The sequence below is a fragment of the Arachis hypogaea genome, chromosome 18 (genome assembly GCF_003086295.3).
Source record: "Arachis hypogaea cultivar Tifrunner chromosome 18, arahy.Tifrunner.gnm2.J5K5, whole genome shotgun sequence".
Taxonomy (NCBI): Eukaryota; Viridiplantae; Streptophyta; class Magnoliopsida; order Fabales; family Fabaceae; genus Arachis; species Arachis hypogaea.
Window position 1 is genome coordinate 18,274,634 of NC_092053.1, and position 22,277 is coordinate 18,296,910.

Sequence of the window (22,277 nt, forward strand, 5' to 3'; positions counted from 1 at the left end):
AATTCTTTTCTTTTTATCGTTTTACTTCAATACCATTTTAACTTTATATTATATTATTTGATTTGTAATAAAAATAATAACAAAAATAATTAATCTTAAAACTTTTGAAAGATAAATATTAACAAAAGTAAAATTAATCTTTTAAAATGCTAAAAAATAATTTATAAATTGTAATTAATTTTATATAATTTAAAGAAAAATCAGTTTTTTATAAAAAAAATCAGTTTTTAGATTAAAAAATTAGTTTTTTTTAAATAAAAATAGATTTTTATATGCAAAAACTAATTGTTTTTTCATGTAAAAATGGATTTTTTTAAATTAATTTTTTATTTAAAATTAATTTTGCTTATTAACTTAAACATAATTTTTTATTAATCAAACTCAAATTTATTTTTTTTGTTAATCTTAACCATATGTATTCCTACATATTAATAATAAATTTTAAAATAAAATAATTATATTTATAAATTTTATTTTAATATAAATACTAATATATTTTTTTATTAAAATTTTTTGCCTCTTCAAATATTTTTTTCAGGTTTCGTCTGTACTCCTACTTACTCTCATTTTTTATTAAATTAATTTGTATTGATGTAAAAAATTTGGAATCACAGGGCTATTTTAGTCATTTCATATAATATTTTAGTCTTATCCATGTGTATCCAAACATAATACTAGACATTACATTAGTGTCTTGTCTATCGTATCCAAACACAATACATAAAAAATAATTTTTAGTGTCTTTGTCCTATTGTCTCTGTTTCAGTGTCATGTTCTGTCCCGTCTCTAAAAACAAACGCAGCCCTAGAAACGAAGAAAATTATTGCAAAGGAAAATTTCTCGAAACATATTTAGTCTTTTCTTTAAATGAAGGTACACGTTGTGCTTAAGGACTCTAGTGAGAGGGGGAAAAAAGGTAAAGAAAGAAAAAGACAAAGGGGTAATGGAGAGGACACCCAACATTTTCTTCAGTTTTTGGAACCTTCTTTGTGTTGGGACAACAACAAGAACTTTATTTTGGGTAGTTATGAATTATGATATGGTGAGCAATTCGTTGGCTTGAATATTATATTTTGTAGATAAGCTATTTATTTCCTGTAAAAACTAAAAAGTAAGGCCAACAAAAATATTGCCATATTCACACAATTATTAATTCTTAAGAATACTAAATATTTTTTTTATGATAGTTAAATAGCTGTTAAAAATATCCTTAAAATTCTTTTGACAATTAGTAACCATAAAAACTAAAAAGTATTATATTAAAATATTTATTTTTAGCCGCCATCAAAATTGCCCATTTTTTAATCGTTTAATTATATATTGTCATATTAATAAAAAGTTTTTCAGTTAATTATAACTATGATATAAATATTAGAAATAGAAATATGTAGTTGAATGATAATATATTAATATAAAATCTAAAGAGATCAAAGATATGATTCATTTATAACATACATAAATTTAGTTATAATTTGTTTATATATATTCATTGGATTATTAATGTTGCACCAAATTTTTTAAACTGACAAATACATTAATATTTGTTCAAAAATATAACATTTTTAATATGGGTAATGCTAGGTAGACAAAAAAAAAAGCCAAAATTTGTCTTATTTAGCATTAATTAATTATTGCAACAATTAATGAATGCTAAATAAGGCAAGTTATGACTGTTTTTGGCTGATTTTTTTGTTACCAAACATTTCCGTTTTAATATATTGCTTTATCTAAATTTATAATTCAGAATAAATATAAAATGGAGATAATGATATATAGTTCTCATCATAAAGACCACATTGACTTGTGGAAACCAATGGAAAGTGACGCAGTTAGCATAAAAGCATATCTATATTTTAAAACGTTCTAGATAGGTTCAATTTTCGCTAACTAATAATGTTGGTGAATTCACATTAAGAATCCCTTTAGTCAAAAGTTTATCTATTTTAAAAGGCTATAGGTTCACATTTTTGCTAACTACCATATGAGACTTTATTAGTAAATTCACACATAAGAAACCCTCTAGCCTTTACATAAAAATAGAAAAGTTTGGTAATAATATCTAGAAGAACATTGAGAAATCTGACTCTATACTATCTGTATCTGATTACAACTATACAAAACTTTATGATACACATAAATAATGCAACTATAATCAGAAATCTGACTATACTATCTATATCTGATGACAACTACATAAATAATGCGACTATAATGACTAAAAAAAAAAAAATCTTATATGTGATCTTGGTTATCGAGCTTCCATCTCTGTAATGCTCAAGTCATTTTTACCAGTGGAGGAGCTTGAAGCATCAAAAGGTTCAACAATGAAAAATGTAGGAATTTCAGGTAGAGGCAAATCAAAATCACTTCCCAACATTAGAACCACAGAAGACATGGTTGGCCTATCATGGGGATATTGTTGTGCACAAAGGAGACCAATGTGGATACAACGTTCTACTTCACTCAAATTCCATGAATCTTTGAGGCTTTCATCTACAAGCTCTAGTGACCTTCCTTGCTTCCATAAATCCCATGCCTATTATTACACACATTATTAACCATGTTAATACAGAATCCACCAAATTATTTAATTAGATTTTAGAATTTAAAATTTTGTTACACTTACATGCCCATATAGGCTATCGTTGTTGTTTGAATAATAAAATTTTCTATTTCTCTTTCCGGATACGATTTCAAGTATTAAAACTCCGAAGCTAAAGACATCAGATTTGACTGAAAATTGTCCATTAACAGCATATTCTGGAGCCATATATCCGCTATAGAGAGACATAACAAACACATAGATTGATTAGTATCAAATTCTAATAATTTATTTTTTAATATTGAGAGAAAGAGAAACAGGTGATCAAAGATGAATACAACTTACAAAGTTCCGACAACTCTGTTTGTATTTGCGTTACTCTGATCCCCTCCAAAACTTCTAGCTAAACCAAAGTCTGATATCTTGGGGTCCAACTTATTATCTAACAAAACATTACTTGCTTTAAGATCTCTATGTATAATTCTCAACCTTGAATCTTGATGAAGATAGAGCAAGCCTCTAGCAATCCCACGAATGATATTAAAGCGCTTAGGCCAATCCAAAACATTCCCTTGTGTTTGATCTGGTTACAATACAGTCATATTGTAATCACTATTAAAATATTGTCATGAAGGGATTCGCGACTATGTCAACAAGAGATTTATACTAATATATAGAGTAGTCTAATGGATACTTACCAAAAATAAAATAGTCCAAACTTCTGTTAGGCATGTATTCGTAAATGAGTAGTTTCTCCTTTTCTTGGATGCAACATCCAAAAAGCTTTACAAGATTACGGTGTTGAAGTTTAGCTATTAGTTTTACTTCTGTTTTGAACTCATGTAGGCCTTGACCAGAACTACTTGAAAGCCTCTTCACAGCAATTTGTCGCCCATCATCTAGTATACCCTAAAGAACAATATCACATAAAAAGTAAAGTTCTTTAGATATAGTTGTGTTGTTGTTTCTTACTTGCTTGAATACTAATTTAGCACATTAGAACTTTACCTTGTATACAGGGCCAAAACCGCCTTCTCCAAGCTTATTGTTGGGGGAGAAATTATCAGTGGCCACAGCTATTCTTTTCAGATCAAATAATGGAAGCCCCAGATCTTCCTTTTGTTCATTGGTATGAGTTTGATAACTAACCATCTCATTTATCCTTACATGTCCCAATGCTATTTATTGAGGAAATGAAAGAGGGAAATTAGCCATATACTACATAGTATCTGGTGATAATTATAGTTTTTGGAGCTTCACTAAAGAATGTGAAGGAGAACTGTGAATTACATTGGTAAAAGGAGAAATGTTATATGACTATTATGATTGTATGCCATTATAAGCTTTTCCCAATTGTCATGAAGTAAACTAAACAAGCTAAGTAACCTATGTGCTAAATTAACACAAACCATATAAATAACAAAGAAAAGTGAAAAAAAACAGGGCAATAAAGTTAAGCAAGTAGCACATATTGTAAACAAACATCATCATCATCACTCATCAGCCACCAATAACTAATTCAGAAGGAAACTAAATACTATTATGATCAGTAATGGATGTACCTTTTGACTGTGTTCTCTTCCTGAGAAAGCAACAAGAAGCCACAATCATCCCAGAAATCACAATTATCGTGCTGCCAACAACTATTCCTACGACCAATCCCTCATTTTTACCTTGATTTCCCCCTCCACCACCCTTTTTCCCTGCTTCATCATCACCAAACAAATAAAAACAAACTCTAGTTACTAATTAACACCAAATTACTATTTGGCAGAAACAAACGTGCAATTATTTTCATATAAAGTTAATAGTTTAGAACCGTTAAATGACAATTTAGTCAAAACTAACAAATCAAATCATCTCATGATTCTCAGCTAGCTATCAACTTTACATGAAGATAACTGCAGGAGACTTCACCACTACTACTTATTAGTATTCACTAACACTAGCATAACTAGAACATAATTCAACACATGCTTAACCCCAAGTGAAGAAAAAATCATACCTTTATCCGAAGCTGGTGTTCTAATATAGATACCTTGACCTCCTTCCTTAACGAACCTAACATCAAACAAATCACCACTCCACAATTTGCAACCAGTCCCAATTATAGTATAAGCCATGCAAGAACAATCACTAGAGCACTTTCCCTTGCAATCTTCACCTCCCAAGCTTTGTTGGTTCAACAAAGAAGAAGTTCCATTTGGTTCATGAAGCACAGAGTATCTAACAAACACATCAGTGCTGCAATTCCATGCTTTGTTCTTAACACATCCCATTTTGAAGTCTGAGGAATCATAGGAAGTTGGGTCCTTTGGTGTGAAACCATCTAAACACACGCATATTTTTGAGTTTGTAAGATCACAGTTCCCATTTGCTCCACAAAATCTGTAATAGTCACACATGGTGTCATTTTTCAACCCAGAGGAAGAATCTGCTGAGACACTGGTGTAGGTGAAAGGAAGAAGAACAAGAAGAAGGAGATGAAGATTGATTAGGATGAAAGAAAGAAGCACTTCCATCGAGTGCTTCCTATATTTTTTCAACGCTTTGAGGTGTGGCTGTTCACAATTTTACAGAGAGAAATGGTTATTAACTATGATTTTTTTTTTTTTTCATTCTTTCTTTCCCCCAAGGATGAGCACTGAAGAAATTGATGTTGTTTGTATGCTAGTTGCTAGCAAAGCCTAGATTAGATTTTAGATGTGATATTTAAGAAACTGATGTTATCATCTTTGCATTAAAAATAAATAAATAATAAAAATAAAAATCCAAACAATAGGACAGACAGAACCATCAATATTCAATATGGCAATTGACAGTTGACTACTGGCACTGGCTTGCCAAATATTTTGGTTCGTTATATTATATTAGGTATGATTTCAACCTAGCATCATTATACTAAATTATTATTCCAAAAATATTATTTATATATAAATATATATTAATTTATTTTTAATATATATTTTATATTTTAATAATTAATTTTAATATACGCTTAACATAATTATTATTATTGTACGTTTCTATTTTTGAAGGACAATTTTATTGTATGATAGATTTCTACTATTACCACGTGTAGGGTTTACCTAATTTCACCCAGATAATTTTAATTTGTCCTTAATACTTTTGTTCCATTCATTTTTAAGACTATAGTTTTGTACTTTCTAATCATCCGTATTATATAATCTCTCTCTCTCTCTCTCTCTCTCTCTCTCTCTCTCTCTCTCTCTCTCTCTCTCTCTCTCTCTCTCTCTCTCTCTCTCTGCATATATATATATATATATATATATATATATATATATATATATATATATATATATAAGTTGGATTAATTCAACTTAAAACAAATTAACTCAAGAGATAGTGATTATTTTACACTATAAAATTAACACAGGACTTCTAATACAAATTGATTTTATTTCACACTTATAAAAAAAAAGTAGGCTAAATATTTATTTGACGTAATGGAGATTTAAATATGTTAAGTTAATGAGAAGGCACCAAGCATGTCTTTTTCTTAAGTAGTCCTATACATTTTATGAGTAATACTTAAATTAATTTTCAATGAATTTTAGATTCAATATTTTAATTTTTAATAAATTTTTATTTTTCTAAAATTCTTTAAAAATATTTTTGTTATATAAATTATTGATCCTTCCATAATTTTTTATTAAACATTTAACATACATATTAGATAAATAAATATCTAATAAATTTTATTATAAAGAATTAAATTCTAAAAATATATTATTATAAATAAATTAATCTCTTTAAAATAACAAAAAAAATAAATTCATTATATGAAACTAAATTTTCAAGAACTTATACAATAATAAAAAATTGCTAAAAAGTAAAATATCTAAAACTTTTTTGGCCCAATTTAAATGTTTAGTCCGCGAATACTTATGTTCTGTTGGGGGTGGGAAACCTAACTTCCAATTAGTTGTCCATTTCCCTGAGGCTAAATCTGTTGCGGACTTAATAATAATTGTTCTAGGTCCATCTGGAAACAAAGTGTTCTCACCTTGATTTACTTACCCCAATTGGAATTGGTTAATTAAAAAGTTGTGCATCTTTTTGAATAGTTGAGCAGCCAATGTTGACTGAAAGTCTGAAACCCATAAAAGTAAATTTCACAAGATAGCATTATTTAAGACTTCACATTTTGTCCTCATATCTAAGGAAATATGAAATTATTTCAAACCATGCTTAAGTAAGCTTTAAACAAGTGGTACCTAATAATAAAAAATTTCAAATAGTGGATTACTGCATTGAGAAACAATTAGGTTATGTTCCCACTCAAGACTTGCTTCTCATGACTGATTTTTTGGCAACGCTTCACATGTTCGGATAAACCACATAATACCCTCTGTTGCCTTCATATCTGATTCACACAAATTAAAATTAAAAAGGGACGAAAAAAAATTACACACAGCCACACAGCACAAAGCCATTTCACATAAAAGATTAAGAAATTCTTATACCATTTTATATTTTGCCTCGTCACCAGTATGGGCCTTATTGGGCCAACTTTCTTTTATATTTTTGGTAGAATTGCTAAGGCTTGTAACTTCTAACTATGTAAAGTGAATAAGTTGATTGGGCTTAAGCCCCTCTAAATTACCAAAAAAAAAAAAGTGAATAAGTTGAACTTTTGGAGATGTGACTAAAATACTTCTCATCTAGATTCTAAGACTTCGATACTTAATTCATTGGCAGAATCATATTGATATGCATATTCTCCAACAACTAGAGCAGGTTGCTTTGGCTTAGGCAAGGGAATTTCACTTCCAAACATCATAATCACTGATGACATGTCTGGTCTGTCATATGGATGTTGCTCCAAACAAAGAAGACTAATCTGAATGCATCTCAATATTTCAGAGAGGTTACAAGACTCTTTTAGGATATCATCAACAATTTCTAGAGGCCTTTCTTCTGTCCACAAATCCCATGCCTGTAACAACATCAAGTTAGGTGAATGAATAATAGTATGATATAATTTGGTTTAGTTTACACTTACATAACCAATAAGGTCCGTGCTTTCATTTTCCCAATGATTTCCTTTGTTTTTCTTTCCGGATAGTATCTCCAGTAACAAAATGCCAAAGCTAAAGACATCAGATTTTACCGAGAAGTTTCCATCTATTGCGTATTCTGGTGCCATATATCCACTAATGCACAAAGGTAAGACAAGAAATGTCATGATTAAGTAAATAAGTTGTACGATCCAGTTATGATAATTAACAATGTTAAGTGTTCGTACTATGTTCCAACCACTCGTCGCGTCGTTGCTGCAATTTGGTCTCCTCCCAAAATTCTAGCCATGCCAAAATCTGATATTTTAGGATTCATTTCACTGTCAAGTAAGACATTACTTGCTTTAAGATCTCTGTGAATGATTCTAAGTCTTGAATCTCGATGAAGATAAAGGAGCCCCTTTGCAATCCCAAAAATCATATGGAAGCACTTCGACCAATCCAAGAGCTTTCTCCGCGTTTGATCTAGAAAGTTTCATACAAATCAACATTTTTTTTCAAATTTGATCAAAACGAGAAGATGAATTCTACATAGTTACAACTACTTTGAAGTATGAACAATTTTATTAAGAATAGAGAATCAAGATTACATACCAAATATGAAGAGATCCAAACTTTTGTTTGGCAAGTATTCATATACAAGCATTTTCTCTTCATTGTGAATGCAACATCCATGAAGCTTCACAAGATTACGATGTTGAAGTTTAACAATCAGCGCAATTTCATTTTTGAATTCTTTGAGCCCTTGTACAGAACCTCTACAAAGTCTTTTAACAGCAATCTCTTGCCCATTTTTCAATAATCCCTACAATTATCAATTGCAATATTCCAATTCATTAATGAGCTTATGTTCTTAATTTTTCCAAAATATCTTATCTTATGTATTACCTTGTATACAGGTCCAAAACCACCTTCCCCAACCTTATTATTGATTGAAAAGTTACCAGTAGCTTTAGCTAAACTAGATAGATCAAACAATGGAAGCTCTAGATGACCCTCTTGTTCTTCAATGAAACTATCCATTATTGCTGCATTCTCTGCATCAATATTCTCACACAAAGTTAATCATAGCTTCCATAACTCAGAAGCAGCTTTTCTGAACCTCATAACAGAATAGAAAATCCTTACCTTTGGCCTTGGAACTTCTTCTTCTTATGCAAGTGAAGTAGAGAACTAAGAGCAAGCTACATAATACAACAAAAATAGTGCTTCCAACTGCAATTTCTATCTTGACCTTGCTTCCATTTCTTGTCTCTTCAATTATTCATTTTATTTTGTTTTCACATAAAACAAAGAATTTCAATCTCAATGATAGTCGTAAGAAAACTTAGACCATATGGTATAATAATTTAGATTAAGCTATATTAAACAATCAAGCAAGTATTGTGTAGCAAAACAAAGACTGTTTAGCCATAAATAAATATATTAGTGAAAGATTAATTAAGAGTTTAATAGAACATATCCACCATACCTAATTCTGAGGCAGGAACTCTAACATAAAGATCTTGCCCTGCATTTGGTTGAACTCTCAAGTCATTAAGATCACCAAACCACAAAGCACAACCATTGCCTTCTCCTCGAATATCCGAATTCGCATAAGCCATACAAGAACAATTCCTCAAGCACTTATCTCTGCACTCAACCGAGTTCATACTCTGATTTAAGTACCAACAATTCTCAGTATCAGGCACCTTCATCTTAACATACTTGATAAACCCGTCGCTTTCGCAATTCAGTGGCTTGTCGCGCAAGCAACCTCCTTCATAATTCAATCCGATCCATTCTTTTGGCGACTTAGGCCTATACCCTCTCAAACATTCACAATCATTTGGAGACTCAGCCATGTCACATTTCCCATTAGGACCACAAGCACCATACTCATCACAAAAATCCCTTGGCATCGAACCATACATCTTCCAAACACCTTGTGTCCACACAAGCTGCATAATCTTGTTTGTGGTTTGGTTCAACATCATTCTAGCTTTGACAGAGTTGTTAACAAGTTTGAACATGTAGTAAACTTGGTTTTCATCAGCAAAGTAGATGAACTCGAAAGCTGGGCTAGGCTTGTTTGTTGGTTTGGCACTGTATTGAACTCCATTCCAAGGACCACTATTGTACTGCTTCATTGTTCCAATCCTCTGCATCGGTTCAGGCCAATTGGTAACATCCATAACCCAATTCAAGGTTCCTGGTGAAGGATCATTCTCATTCTTCCACGCCGTTACGCGCCAATCAAAACCAGTTCTTAAATCCTTCCCAACCTTCATTCCTGGCAAGAGTGTATCTCCAGGATAATCAAAACTTTGCCATAGATAGTTCTTCTCTTCATTCTCATCATTTTCATCTCTCAGAACAAGGTTTCCTGAATCCAACAGTTGTAGAATTGGATTCTTGGGTTTTCTTGATATGCTCACAGACCATAGAACAGTGTTCTTGTTTTTCTGAGTAAGGAGGATTGTGCTATTTGCTGTGTTGTTTATCAGCAACACAACAAAGTTGTGATTTGTGGCGGGATTTTCACGATTTGCAACCCAAACTATGGTTCTGACTGGGATGTTCTTGTACCAAATGCCAAGGTAATAATTGATGTTGGTGGAGTTATCAAGAGTGAAGAAACCAAGTTCAAAGTCTCCATTCTTGGAAACTAATGTCTGGTTTTCACTTAGAGACTGGAATTGAGTTAAGGTATCTGTTGCAGCTATGGTTTTGGAGAGAAGAAAATAGAGAAAAAGGTGGAAAATAATTGGTACAAAGTGGTGAAAGTTTTTCATTCTTTGCATGTTTACAATATTGTGATGTCTTTGCAGCAATGCATAAATTAAAACAGTTCAAATAGAAGAACACATGAATGAAGAACAGTGTAATAGGCTACCTTTTTTTTAATTAGTTTTATTATTTTCCCACTCTTCTTTTAATTTCCAATTTTGAATCTTTGTTTGCTAGTTACCTTTTGACTCAATCACTCAATGTTCATAATTCACAAAGCAGAGTTGAATAAATGTGAATATGGGCGTCAATGCTGACCGATATCATTATGCATTTGCATTGAGTAATGTCCTTGTCAAAAATAAACTATGGTCTTGACTTTAGGTTTAGAAATCAGAAAAATATCTGAGTTAGAAGGATAATTTAAGAACATAGTTGGATGTACCAGTTCTTATGGCGGCTCTTATTATAGATGTTTTCATTGAGTTCTGAAAAACTACGGGTGCGCATGGCCGGGTGAAACCGGATCTAATGTGACTCAAATTCGATCTGAAATATACATCGGGTCTATTTATTAGATTCGAACCCGGTCCTAAACCCGATGAAACCAATACACTTTCGGGCCACAATTAAATCGGGTGAAAATCGGGCCGTTAACATTACATTACGTTGATACATTCTTGTAAGCTAGCATGTAAAAATATCCAAATTTCCAAGACACCAACCATTATTTAATATGGTAAAATTCACTTAGAAAAATACAACAAGAACCAATCATTCTTCAAAATAAAAGCATAACCACAAACCCGAGTTATGACCGGACCCGACCCGAAATAATGACCGGGTCTATTTTTGAAACCCTTACCCGACCCTAAACTCGATGAAATCACACCAAATTAACCCCTAAAATGTTCAGGATCGGATCGAGCCTTCAGACCCAGTCGGATCATGTGCACTCCTATGAAAAACGCTTTTTTTTTTCAATCTTAAAATTATTGACATATGAACACTCAATTCATCACATTTAGATTTCGGTATTACTATTACATTCATGTTTTAATTTTTATTTTATTTATTTTAAAATAAAATTTAATTTCATACTGTCAGTCAAAAAGAATTTATACAAAAACAATTAATCATATATTAGTAAAAATATAGTTTTAAATTTATTATTTAAAAAATCATTTAAATAATTTTTTTTCTTTAAAAAATCATGTATTGGATGATTGTGATCAATGTATCCAGATTAAATTCATAATCAAATTAAAATAAATTTTTATTTTTTTTTTAAAATTGACAATTATTTTCAAATTAAGCTATATTATTTTTCCTGCTAGATTATTAGATGAATATTATATAAGTCAATTCATATTAGTCAATCCAAATCTTTATGTGTCTTGAGCAATTCTCTTCTGATGAACCAATTTTCTAGCTGTCGTTAAATCCGTTCAAGGGTATGTAAGGTATGTAACTTATAAGGTATGTAAGTGGTTTGTATATTTCTCTCGTTGACTTTGAAGGTAAGAGCTTTGACTTCTACATAACCATTCTTGGTTCACTCTTGTTGCCTTGTCTATTACGCTTGAAAAACATTATGTTAAAACTTATTGTGAAAAGAGAAATGGTTGAGAGCCATTAGAATGTATTGATTTTAGCCCTTATTTTTAGTTATTAACTCTATTTTGGTTAGTTTAGTAATTTAACAATATATTTTTAATTTATATTTTTAAATATTAATGGCTAACTATAATGCATGGATACTTACACTAATAAAGGATATTATATGATACTAGATACACGAACACACAAATTTAAAATTCTTATAAGACATAGAAATTCGGTATATATATTAAATATAAAATATTTTTTAGATAAATTATAATGATATTTTAATATTTTATTGATATTAAAATATAAATTAATTTTTAAATTATTTTTAATATTTTTAATTATATAAAGTATTTAAATTTTTTTGTTTTAAAAATTAATAATATATACTATTTCTAAAATTATTTTAAGAATAAGGTTGAACACGTCCACACGTGATGGTATTTAGGTATGTCCAAAAGTGTCTGAAAATGAATTTTTTTTAAACATAATTAAACACAGAAACACTCGTCCGAGACGAGTGTCGATCATTGTTGTGTCCGAAATGTGTAGAATAGATGGCTAACTACCGACGAAAAACAATAAATACTGCTTTTCCTCTAGAGATTCCTCATGCATGCTTAATTTTCTGTAAGTATTGGTCTTTACCAGAAAAGTTAGTTAAAACTAACACTGTTGATTTTTCACAAGATCTTAAATGGATTCCTATCGGTATATTTCATATGTTTGATCATTTTAAACTCATGAAGTCCTAAAATTATGACATTTTTCTGCTAAAAATATTGTAACTAACGTTAATCACTTCATACTACGCCAGCATATAGGTAAAAAGAAAATAGAAAAAAAATATATAAAAGGCCAATGATCATGCCATTTTCCATAGAATATTTTGTTACACACGTTGTAATTGAGTGTTGATTCCTAACGAGCTTCTAAATCTGAGATACTTAACTCATTAACAGAAGGTGCATCATTTATACATGAAGAAGAATATTCCTGACATGAATACTTTCCAACAAAAAGAGCTGGTTCTTTTGGAAGAGGCAACTGAATTTCACTACCTAACATCATAACCACAAATGATATGGTTGGTCTATCATGTGGATTTTGTTGCACGCACAAAAGACCAATTTGGATGCATCGCAATGCTTCAGAAATATTGCAATAGTCTATCATATATTCATCAATCAATTCTAAGGGCCTCCCTTCTGTCCAGAAATTCCATGCCTATAACATACCAAATTATGAATCATTCATGGTAATGTAAGTAATTATGTATGAATAGATCAGAAATAGAATTGGAATGTCACTTACATATTCAATAAGGTTTGTACCGTCTTTCTGGCGATGATTTCCTTTATTTTTCTTTCCAGTTATTATCTCTAGCAATAGAATACCAAAACTATAGACATCTGATTTTACCGAAAAGTTTCCATCTAATGCATATTCTGGTGCCATATATCCACTAATAAACAATATAATAATAAACATTATTAGTGACAAGTCTAGAATGGTATAATTGAAATTAAGAATTGTTTAGGAGTCTTACTAAGTTCCAACAACGCGCGAAGTTTTTGAGGTTTGGTCCACCTCTAAAATTCTAGCCAAGCCGAAGTCTGATATCTTAGGATTCATCTCACTATCCAACAATATGTTGCTCGTCTTAAGATCTCTATGAATAATTATGAGTCTTGAATCTTGATGAAGATAAAGAAGACCCTTAGCGATTCCGCAAATGATGTGAAATCGCTTAGACCAATCCATCAGCATCCGTTGGGTTTGATCTGATATGTCGTTCATACAAGTTAATATTTACACGTGCAAGACTGGAAGACTAAACATGGATTTGAAGACTAAATTCCTTACCAAATATGAACAAATCTAAGCTTTTGTTAGGCATATATTCATATATAAGCAATTTCTCTTGGTCTTGAATGCAAGATCCATAAAGCTTTACAAGATTACGGTGTTGAAGTTTAGCTATTAACGCAACTTCAGTCTTAAATTCCTTGACACCTTGTTTGGAGCCTCTAGAAAGTCTCTTGACAGCAATTTCTTCTCCATTTTCCAATGTTCCCTACAATTTATCACTTGAAAATATTGTAACAAGCAAAAATTTCCTTCTTCAATGCTTCTTAAATTAATTTGTAATCTATATTACCTTGTATACTGGTCCAAAACCTCCTTCTCCAAGCTTATTGTTGATTGAAAAGTTGTCAGTAGCACTAACTATACTAGATAGGTCAAACAAAGGAAGCTCCAAATCCTCTTCCTGTTCTTCCTTTAAATGATCTGCTACTGATGCGCACTCTGCATTATTTTCTTAGGTTAATCATACTAACATAATTCAAGTTTTCTATGCTTCTCAAATCTCAAAATATAAGAGCCTTACTTTTCATTGTTGCACTCCTTCCTCTTATGAATATGAAATAAAGAACTAACAGTAATCCACTTAATATTGTAATAGTGCCCCCAACTGCAAATCCTATCTTCATCCTGTCTCCATTGTTTGTATCTTCATTTTTTTAAAAATCACATGTACAACAACACAAACGTTTAGGTGAATTTGAAGGCAGTGACAGTAAAAGGAGAATTTAAATCATTTGATACATTTTAAGACAAACAAAATGAATGAATATTAGAGCAAGAATTCAAAACCAAATAAACATAGATCATACCTAATTCTGAAGCTGGCACTCTAACATATAGGTCTTGCCCTGCATTTGGTTGAACCCTCAAGTCATTAAGATCACCAAACCACAAAGCACAGCCATTGCCTTCTCCTCGAATATCCGAATTCGTATAAGCCATACAAGAACAATTCCTCAAGCATGTATCTCTGCACTCCTCCAAGTTCTTGCTCTGATTCAAGTACCAACAATTCTCAGTATCAGGCACTTTCATCTTCCCATACTTAATAAATCCATCGCTTTCGCAATTCAGTGGCTTGTCGCGCAAGCAACCTCCTTGGTAGTTCATTGCCTTCCAATCTCTTGATGACTTAGGCCTAAACCCTCTCAAACAATCACAAGCATATGGTAACTTGCTAACATCACAATTACCATTAGGACCACAAGCACCATAATCATCACAAAAATCTCTTGGTAACAAGCCATAAACATTCCACTCTCGTGCCGCCTCGTCCCACGCCAAATGCAGGAGCTTATAACTGCTCTGGTTCAGAACCATCCTAGCTTTGACAGAGCTATTCACAAGGCTAAACATGAAGTAGACTTGTTCGTCATCGGCAAAGTACTTGAACTCGAAAACCGGACTAGGCCTTATGGTAGGTCTGCCAGTGTAGTCAATTCCATTCCAAGAACCTCTGTTGTACTGCTTCATTGATCCTACTCTCTGCATCTGTTGAGGCCAATTGGTAACATCCATTCCCCAAGACAAATTTCCAATTGAAGGATCATACTCGTTCTTCCACGCGGTTACTCGCCTATCGAACTCAGTCCTTAAATCCTTGCCAAGCTTCATCCCTGGCAAGAGTGTATCACAAGGGTAATCAAAACTCTGCCATAGATAATTCTCTTCATTTTCATCATTTTTTTCTCTCAGAACAAGGTTTCCAGAATCCAATAGCTGAAGAACCATATTTCGAGCTCTTCTAGAAGGAGTTATAGACCATAGAACAGAGTAATTCTGATGGAGGATAAGTGTGTCATTATTATTCTGTGTTTTGTTTATCATCAAGACTGCAGGTATTTCTTTTGTGACTGGTTTTTCTCGGTTTGCGAGCCATACAACGGTTTGAACCGGTATCTTGTTGTACCAAATCCCAAGATAACGGTTGCTAGAGTTTTGGGGAAGAGTGAAGAAACCCAATTGGAAGTTTTCATTCTTGGAAACCAATGTTTGGTTTTCAGTGAGAGACTGTGACTGAGTTATGGTATCAGTTGCTGAAACAATTTTTGACAAAAAAAAGAGAAGGTAGAAACTTATTAGTGCCATGTCTTAATAGTAGCATTGGATCTTGAAACAAAACTCAAATATTTGGTATTAAAATTAACAGTAATGTTTTCTAGTTCTACTTATTTTCTAGAACTGTGTTCAATCATAATAAACGAGTTCACATTCTTGGATGGCTATATTTTGTGCAATTGTCAACTGAGAAGTCAAAGATTGCAATGAATGCACGTTACATCGAAGACTTTATGATGCTAAATATTCTTAGCTGTAGTGACAGAAACGTAAGATAATTTTCTTGTAATGCAATACGAAAACATCATCTCGATTTGAGGAATTCAATTAAGAGGATCAAGTGTTGAATTTTACCACTGATTATTAATGGGGAAATTCTACACTTGATGATTGAGAAGATTCATTCTTATCACACAGGATCAAGATATATGAATTAAGGTTATTGTGACTTTTGTTTTCCCACTTTATTGTATACCATTAAATTTAAATATCTTTATTAGTAATCATGATTATTTACTATTGAGTAGATGTAGTTCTCTTGATGGAATAACATAGTTTTTTTTTAATGCAAGAAGCTCAACACAATACAGTGGAGCAGTCTAAATAGAAACAAATAAACAAACAAATACAATAACACAGTATCATCAAAAGAAGTCCCTTTGTCATCTCCGGTATTGCCATCAACAATTAAAGGGGTCCACACTATATTTCCACTCGTTTTAGCTCAACACTGTCATGTTAGTGATTTCTTCAACACCTTTGCTTTTATTCTGGAAAATCCTTCTATTCCTCTCCAACCATATATTCCAAACCACCGCACAGAAGTATCTCAATCGTTGCTTTCTATCCTCCCTTCTCTTTGGCCCCTCCGTCCAACTCAGAAAGTGTTCCCTCATTGTCCCTGGAATAGACCATTGTTGTTCAATCTTTGATAACCAAGCACTCCACACCTGCCAAGCAAATTCACAGCATAAAATCAAATGGGGCACAAGTTCCACATGTTTATTACATAGCACACAGACGTTATCTTCCTGGTTAATAATTCCTAGCCGGCTTAACCGTTCTTTTGTGTTCATCCGACCTACCAGGATAAACCATGCAAATGACTTTACTCTAGGCGGAACCAATCCTTTCCAGATGGTCTTTGTGAAGCTGTAGCTTGTCACCTCCGGGAGTGTCGCCTCCTGCAAAACCTGAACAAATGAGTTAGTTGAATAAACTCCTTGGCTATCATATTTCCATACTACCCTATCCTCTCTGTTAAGAACTAGTTGCACAGGTCTTAGTGCTTCATGTAATTGACCCAGTAGTCCCAACTCCCATTGAAAGAGTTCTCTCCTCTACTGGAAATTCCAAATCCAGTCTAGCCCATCCCAAAATTCATAGTCCCCGATAACAGACCCACATTGGTTTGAAACAGAGAAAAGCCTGAAAAATCGGTCTTTTAAAGGCCCACCAAGCAGCCACGTATCCTCCCAAAACCGCGTACGCCGTCCATCACCAACATCCATAGACAGCCCTGTAACCATCTTACCCCTTATATGGTCATTGGTTATTTGTAGCTAGCAGATATCCTTCCACGGTCCTCCCCTGGTAGGTAGCACCTGGGTTGACAACAGCTCATGAGGATTCAGATCATAACAGGAACAAACCATCTTCTTCTATAACGGGCAATTCTCCTTCGCAAATCGCCACCACCACTTAAACAACATAGTCGTATTTCGAATCATAGCATCCCCAACCCCCAGTCCGCCTAGTTTTTTCGGGGACTGCACCACGTCCCATTTTACCAATGCCATCCCATTGCTGCCATCATCCTTACTCCACAAGAACCTTCTTTGCAATGAGATCAATTTCTCAGCAACAGTTTTTGGCATCTCAAACAGACTCAAACAATACACAGGCAGACTGTTTAATACTGATTTAATCAGCACCAACCTTCCACCTTTATTCAGGATTTTAGCCTTCCACAGACTTAGCTTCTCCTCCACTTTGTCTATTATAGGCTTCCAGGTCTTTACTAACCTCGGATTTGCACCTAAGGGAATACCCAGGTATTTAACTGGAAGGGACTCACCCTTACACCCCAACAGCTGGCACATATTCTGAGTCCACTGTTCTTCACAATTTATCGGAATCAAGCTCGATTTGTCAAAATTAATGCTGAGACCTGACATCAACTCAAAGCACCTCAATAGTCGCCTGTAATTCTTGATAGTGTCCGCCTCTGGTGGATAGAACAGAATTGTGTCATCCGCAAACTGAAGGTGGGATAACACTATACGATCTCTGCCAATCGCCAGAGGTGATATACGCCCATTCCTGACTGTCTCCCCACCAATCGATGTAAAACGTCCACAACCAGTACAAATAAAAACAGAGAAAGCGGATCACCTTGTCTCAGACCTCTTTCCATCTTGAATGGCTTAGATGGCGACCCATTTATCAAGACCGACATAGAAGCTGTGGAGACACACTCCATCACCCACGCTCTCCATCTATTGCCAAACCTCATCTTTTGCAGCACTATGTCCACAAAACTCCACCTGACTCTGTCATATGCCTTTTGGAAATCTATCTTGATTATTGCCGCCTCCTTTTTCCTCATTTTGAGCCAGTTTACCGTTTCACATGCAATGAGCGCCCCGTCATGGATTTTTCTGCCCCTTACAAATGCACTATGGGTTTCCCCTACCAAAGCTGGCATCACAAGTCTCATCCTCCGAACCATAACCTTGGAGATAACCTTGTAAACGCATCCAACCATGCTGATGGGTCGCAGATCTTTAATCTCTTTAGCTCCAATGAACTTCGGTGCCAGCGCCACCCAAGTGATGTTAGAGTCTGTCGGCAGCCTTGACGTCTGAAAGAACCCCATCACTGCAGCCGTGAATTCAGGCCCAATCTCACCCCAACACCTCTTGACAAAATTCATGTTGTACCCATCGCATCCTGGTGCCTTAGAGGACTCACAATCCCACACAGCTTCTCTGATCTCCTCAGCTGTCGGCATCGCCTCTAGAGTTACAGAATCTTCATGCTCTATCCTATTTACCAGACCATCTCTGAAGCTTATCATAGGCGACTTATCCTGGTGATATAGCTCCTTGTAGTAATCCTTAATAGCAATCTTTATTCTAGCTTGGTTCCTTACCAGCCTACCGTTGATTAATAATGTATCGATCCTGTTATTTTGCCGTCTCGATGACGCTAAGTTGTGGAAGTATCTTGTATTTTTGTTCATCTCTTTTGCTTGCCGAGACCGGGACATCTGTTTCCAATGGACTTCTTTCCTGACATACCACCTCTCACAGCAGGTAATCAGCGCCTTTCTTCTAGTCTCCATCGTTCCATCATACACCCCATTGCTTACCAAGTCATCAGTCTTCTTAATTTCTTCCTCAAACCTCGTAATCTTCTTGTCCATATCCCCAAAATTAGTCTTATGCCAATTCCCTAGTGGGATCGTCAGCGCCTTCAATTTGTCTATGAATTGCATCTCCCCCAATCCTCTCCACTCCTCCTTCACAAAGCTAAGAAAACCCTCATGTGTAAACCATGAATCTAGGCTTCGGAACAGCCTTGGCCCTACCTTCAGCCTCGTGTGCTCCAAGATCACTGGACAGTGATCTAATAAACCCCTTGGTCCACCGCATATCCTAGTCTCAGGGAACTTTTTCAACCAATCCACGCTAACCAGAGCTCTGTTTATCCGACTGCACGAGCGTCCCCTAAACCATGTGAACTTGCGATCTGTTAGCGGGAGATCCACTAGATGCATATCCTGTATCCAACTTCTGAACTCTTCTGCCGACCTAGGTAGAACATCAGTACCTTGCCTTTCTTCCACATGTATTATTTCATTAAAATCTCCCATGTAGCAGCTAGGAACCTGACATAACCCAGCCATATAACTCAGCTCTTCCCACACTTGAAGCTTCTCATCCCTATTATGTGCACCATAGACCAAGAAAATAGCACAATTGTAATTATTTTTTACCAGGACCCCTTCCACACACAACCATCTCTCTCCCTTATAACAGTTATTTTTTTAAACACCGATTCATCCCATATCAACAATAGTCCACCTACTGCCCCATCCGAGCCTACAAAGTCCCAACCTGCACCATCTTACCCCCAAAGTCTTACAACATTAAATTTGGTCACAACCTGTTTTTTAGTCTCAATCAAACCCAGCATATCTAATCTATGTTTTTTCTTTAACTCCTTCACCATTCTTACTTTGACATCACCCCGTAATCCCCTAACATTCCAAGAGCTAAATATCATTTAAAATTTTCTTTACACACCTGTTTTTATGTTTAGGCCTGCAACGTTTCAGCTTTTCCTTCTGCTTTGCCAATTTCCTTTTGCGTTCAATTTCTTCGTTCTGCGATTGGAGTATTACCATAATGTCATCTTCCTCGTCGACTAGCAGAACGCCCGACTCCTTTGCCAACTCCCATGTCCTTCGATTCTCCATCATCTGTTCATTCAGCGTTAAGCTCTGTGTGTCACCCTTCGCCGCATTCCCACCTTCCTCATCCCCAGACTCATTCCCTCCATAGCGCTCCTCATCCTGCCTGGAATCCTTCCCCATAGCACCTTGAGAATGAATCAGGCCTCCACTGTCCAGGCTCACAACCGGACAGGCATGCGGTGTCTCAGCCACGGTCGAATCCGCTTTCATACCTTTGGGGCTATGACTAGCCCTCATATCCTCTCCCGCCGCACCCACGCTTTTGAAATCGACGGTCTGAAATTGCCCCGCCCGCATCGGTCCCGTCGCGCCGTCCACCGCAGCTGATGAGCCCCCTCCAAGACTCCCCGTCCCACCAATAAACGCTGAGGCAGAGACATTCCCAGCAGCCCCAACAAGACCACTTTCGCGAGTTCGCGTGTGTGGTTCGCCGTCCTGGCGGCGTCGGCTTCCTTCATCTGCATATCGGCGAGCTTCCACCCGGCCAGTCCCATCAGGCGCAGCGTCCTCATCACCGAGACGAGCATCATCGTTGTTTTGATGGTTGCGCTCCTCTTCAACTCTGCGGGTCAGCGACCCGCGTCTAGCCCGACCCGGTCTCTCCAGAAGCCCACTATCCCCATCGTTAACCGCATATGAGTCTGGGCCCAGCAGGAATTGGTTTTCTTCTTCCATGTTATTATTTTTGCTGGCCCAATATAGGTTTTGGCAAGCCTGTTTTTGTTTCTCCTTATTGCCTCCCCCATTTGGCCCATTATAATCATAAGATAATGTCATTTCTGAGTCAGCCGTATCACTCATAACCGTCCCTCCCCCTAAATCAACCAGCCCTTGATTCTCGCCTTTGGCTAAGTGATCTGTTCCAAAATTCAAATGATTTTGATAATTACTATCATTAAACCATTTATTCAAATTTGTTATTGGAGTTACCACCCTACCCTTGTCTCCTTCCTCTTTCCGGTGAACCTGTATGATCATGTCCTCGTCGTGAGCGAACTCATTTGCTGGTGCTGCTTGAAGCCCCTGCACCATATCCACTCCTACGCTTGTGACTATGTTACAGTTTTTGTTTCCACCGGTTATGATGACTTCCTTATCCAGTTTCTCTGTACACTTCAGGCTGCACCCCTCATGTCCAACTTCTTTTACCAACACATCAAAGCCTTCCGAACCCACTGTTATATGGATCCATTTTTGAATTGTGTCCATTATACACGTATCAATCTGAATGCGACCTACCGTAAAAGAATTGCACAATTTTGTCTCTCTATCATAACTAACTACTTCCCCCCACTGGCCTCCTATCGTGGTGAAGGTTTCCGCAGACCATGCATGTAACGGAACCCCAAAACATTCAAGCCACACCCTATGCGTTTCAGTATGTTCCGACTCCTCCCATCGCCATACACTGTGTAATAAGCATAGGAGGCAATTCATGTTTAAGGTGTACGCTTCTTCAGCATGTATAGCGCTATCAAAAGTCAGCAAAGCTTTATACGCTCCCATTTCCCTAACCTGGACGACATTAGGCAGATTCTTTGCCACAACTTCCTTCAGGGATTCCAAATTAAAAGGTTTCGTCGTACCCCCAACAAGACTTCGCTGCAGTCATTCTAAATTTTTCTTTGCCACTTCAACTTCCACCTTCTTCGTCCAACCATTGCCATGTGGGTCCTTTCCATCCTTCTCCGCTCTTGAAGCATGCCCATCTGGCACAGCATCAATCGGCACTACCTCTTTATGCGTCTTCTGAGCGGTGTGTTGTTGCAAGTTAGCTCCTTCTGGTCCTATCGGTTTGTGTGCTGGTTCCGCCTTTCTTCTGTATCTAGCCTCTCCGACAAATATATTCTTCCCTCTCAGTCTCAGTGGATTCATTTCCGCTATAGCTTTCAACGCCCCTCCTTTCGTCGTATAGCGAATGAAAGCAAACATGTATATGTTTCCATTCCTCTGTTTTCGGGATAAGTAT

General features: G+C 35.3%; 3 protein-coding genes across 4 annotated transcripts; all 3 read right to left on the bottom strand.

Annotated features, from left to right (window-relative positions):
- Positions 1-1,964: 1,964 nt before the first annotated feature.
- On the bottom strand, positions 1,965-5,389 carry LOC112769123 (G-type lectin S-receptor-like serine/threonine-protein kinase SD1-1). 2 transcript variants are annotated; one of them, XM_025813539.3, is made up of 7 exons: positions 4,548-5,389; positions 4,105-4,245; positions 3,551-3,720; positions 3,241-3,451; positions 2,888-3,125; positions 2,627-2,777; positions 1,965-2,536 (listed from the first exon to the last, which is right to left on the bottom strand). In XM_025813539.3, exons 1-7 carry the CDS (start codon positions 5,062-5,064, stop codon positions 2,249-2,251), a joined length of 1,716 nt encoding a protein of 571 aa, XP_025669324.1. In that variant the 5' UTR covers positions 5,065-5,389; the 3' UTR covers positions 1,965-2,248. The 2 variants fall into 2 exon arrangements, with proteins under 2 accessions (XP_025669324.1, XP_025669323.1); XM_025813538.3 differs by having other exon boundaries at positions 4,105-4,248; positions 4,548-5,230.
- Positions 5,390-6,998: 1,609 nt separating this feature from the next.
- On the bottom strand, positions 6,999-10,489 carry LOC112769121 (G-type lectin S-receptor-like serine/threonine-protein kinase At4g27290). The gene is made up of 7 exons (XM_025813534.3): positions 9,056-10,489; positions 8,713-8,838; positions 8,473-8,621; positions 8,179-8,389; positions 7,812-8,049; positions 7,569-7,719; positions 6,999-7,502 (listed from the first exon to the last, which is right to left on the bottom strand). The coding sequence occupies exons 1-7, from the start codon at positions 10,365-10,367 to the stop codon at positions 7,224-7,226; spliced, it is 2,466 nt and encodes an 821-aa protein (XP_025669319.1). The 5' UTR covers positions 10,368-10,489; the 3' UTR covers positions 6,999-7,223.
- A 2,261-nt stretch (positions 10,490-12,750) lies between these two features.
- On the bottom strand, positions 12,751-15,980 carry LOC112772620 (G-type lectin S-receptor-like serine/threonine-protein kinase At4g27290). The gene is made up of 7 exons (XM_025817587.3): positions 14,580-15,980; positions 14,294-14,416; positions 14,063-14,211; positions 13,768-13,978; positions 13,451-13,685; positions 13,216-13,366; positions 12,751-13,128 (listed from the first exon to the last, which is right to left on the bottom strand). The coding sequence occupies exons 1-7, from the start codon at positions 15,856-15,858 to the stop codon at positions 12,823-12,825; spliced, it is 2,454 nt and encodes an 817-aa protein (XP_025673372.1). The 5' UTR covers positions 15,859-15,980; the 3' UTR covers positions 12,751-12,822.
- Positions 15,981-22,277: the final 6,297 nt, after the last annotated feature.

Coding starts and splice junctions, on each gene's coding strand:
- LOC112769123 (XM_025813538.3), bottom strand. CDS start 5,064: ATGGAAGTGCTTCTTTCTTTCATCCTAATCAATCTTCATCTCCTTCTT. Junction 3,452..3,550: donor GTTTTGGCCCTGTATACAAG/GTAAAGTTCTAA, acceptor ATTGTTCTTTAG/GGTATACTAGATGATGGGCG. Junction 3,126..3,240: donor TTTGGACTATTTTATTTTTG/GTAAGTATCCAT, acceptor TATTGTAACCAG/ATCAAACACAAGGGAATGTT.
- LOC112769121 (XM_025813534.3), bottom strand. CDS start 10,367: ATGCAAAGAATGAAAAACTTTCACCACTTTGTACCAATTATTTTCCAC. Junction 7,720..7,811: donor CGACGAGTGGTTGGAACATA/GTACGAACACTT, acceptor TTTGTGCATTAG/TGGATATATGGCACCAGAAT. Junction 7,503..7,568: donor GCACGGACCTTATTGGTTAT/GTAAGTGTAAAC, acceptor ATGTTGTTACAG/GCATGGGATTTGTGGACAGA.
- LOC112772620 (XM_025817587.3), bottom strand. CDS start 15,858: ATGGCACTAATAAGTTTCTACCTTCTCTTTTTTTTGTCAAAAATTGTT. Junction 13,979..14,062: donor GTTTTGGACCAGTATACAAG/GTAATATAGATT, acceptor GATAAATTGTAG/GGAACATTGGAAAATGGAGA. Junction 13,367..13,450: donor TCGCGCGTTGTTGGAACTTA/GTAAGACTCCTA, acceptor ATTGTTTATTAG/TGGATATATGGCACCAGAAT.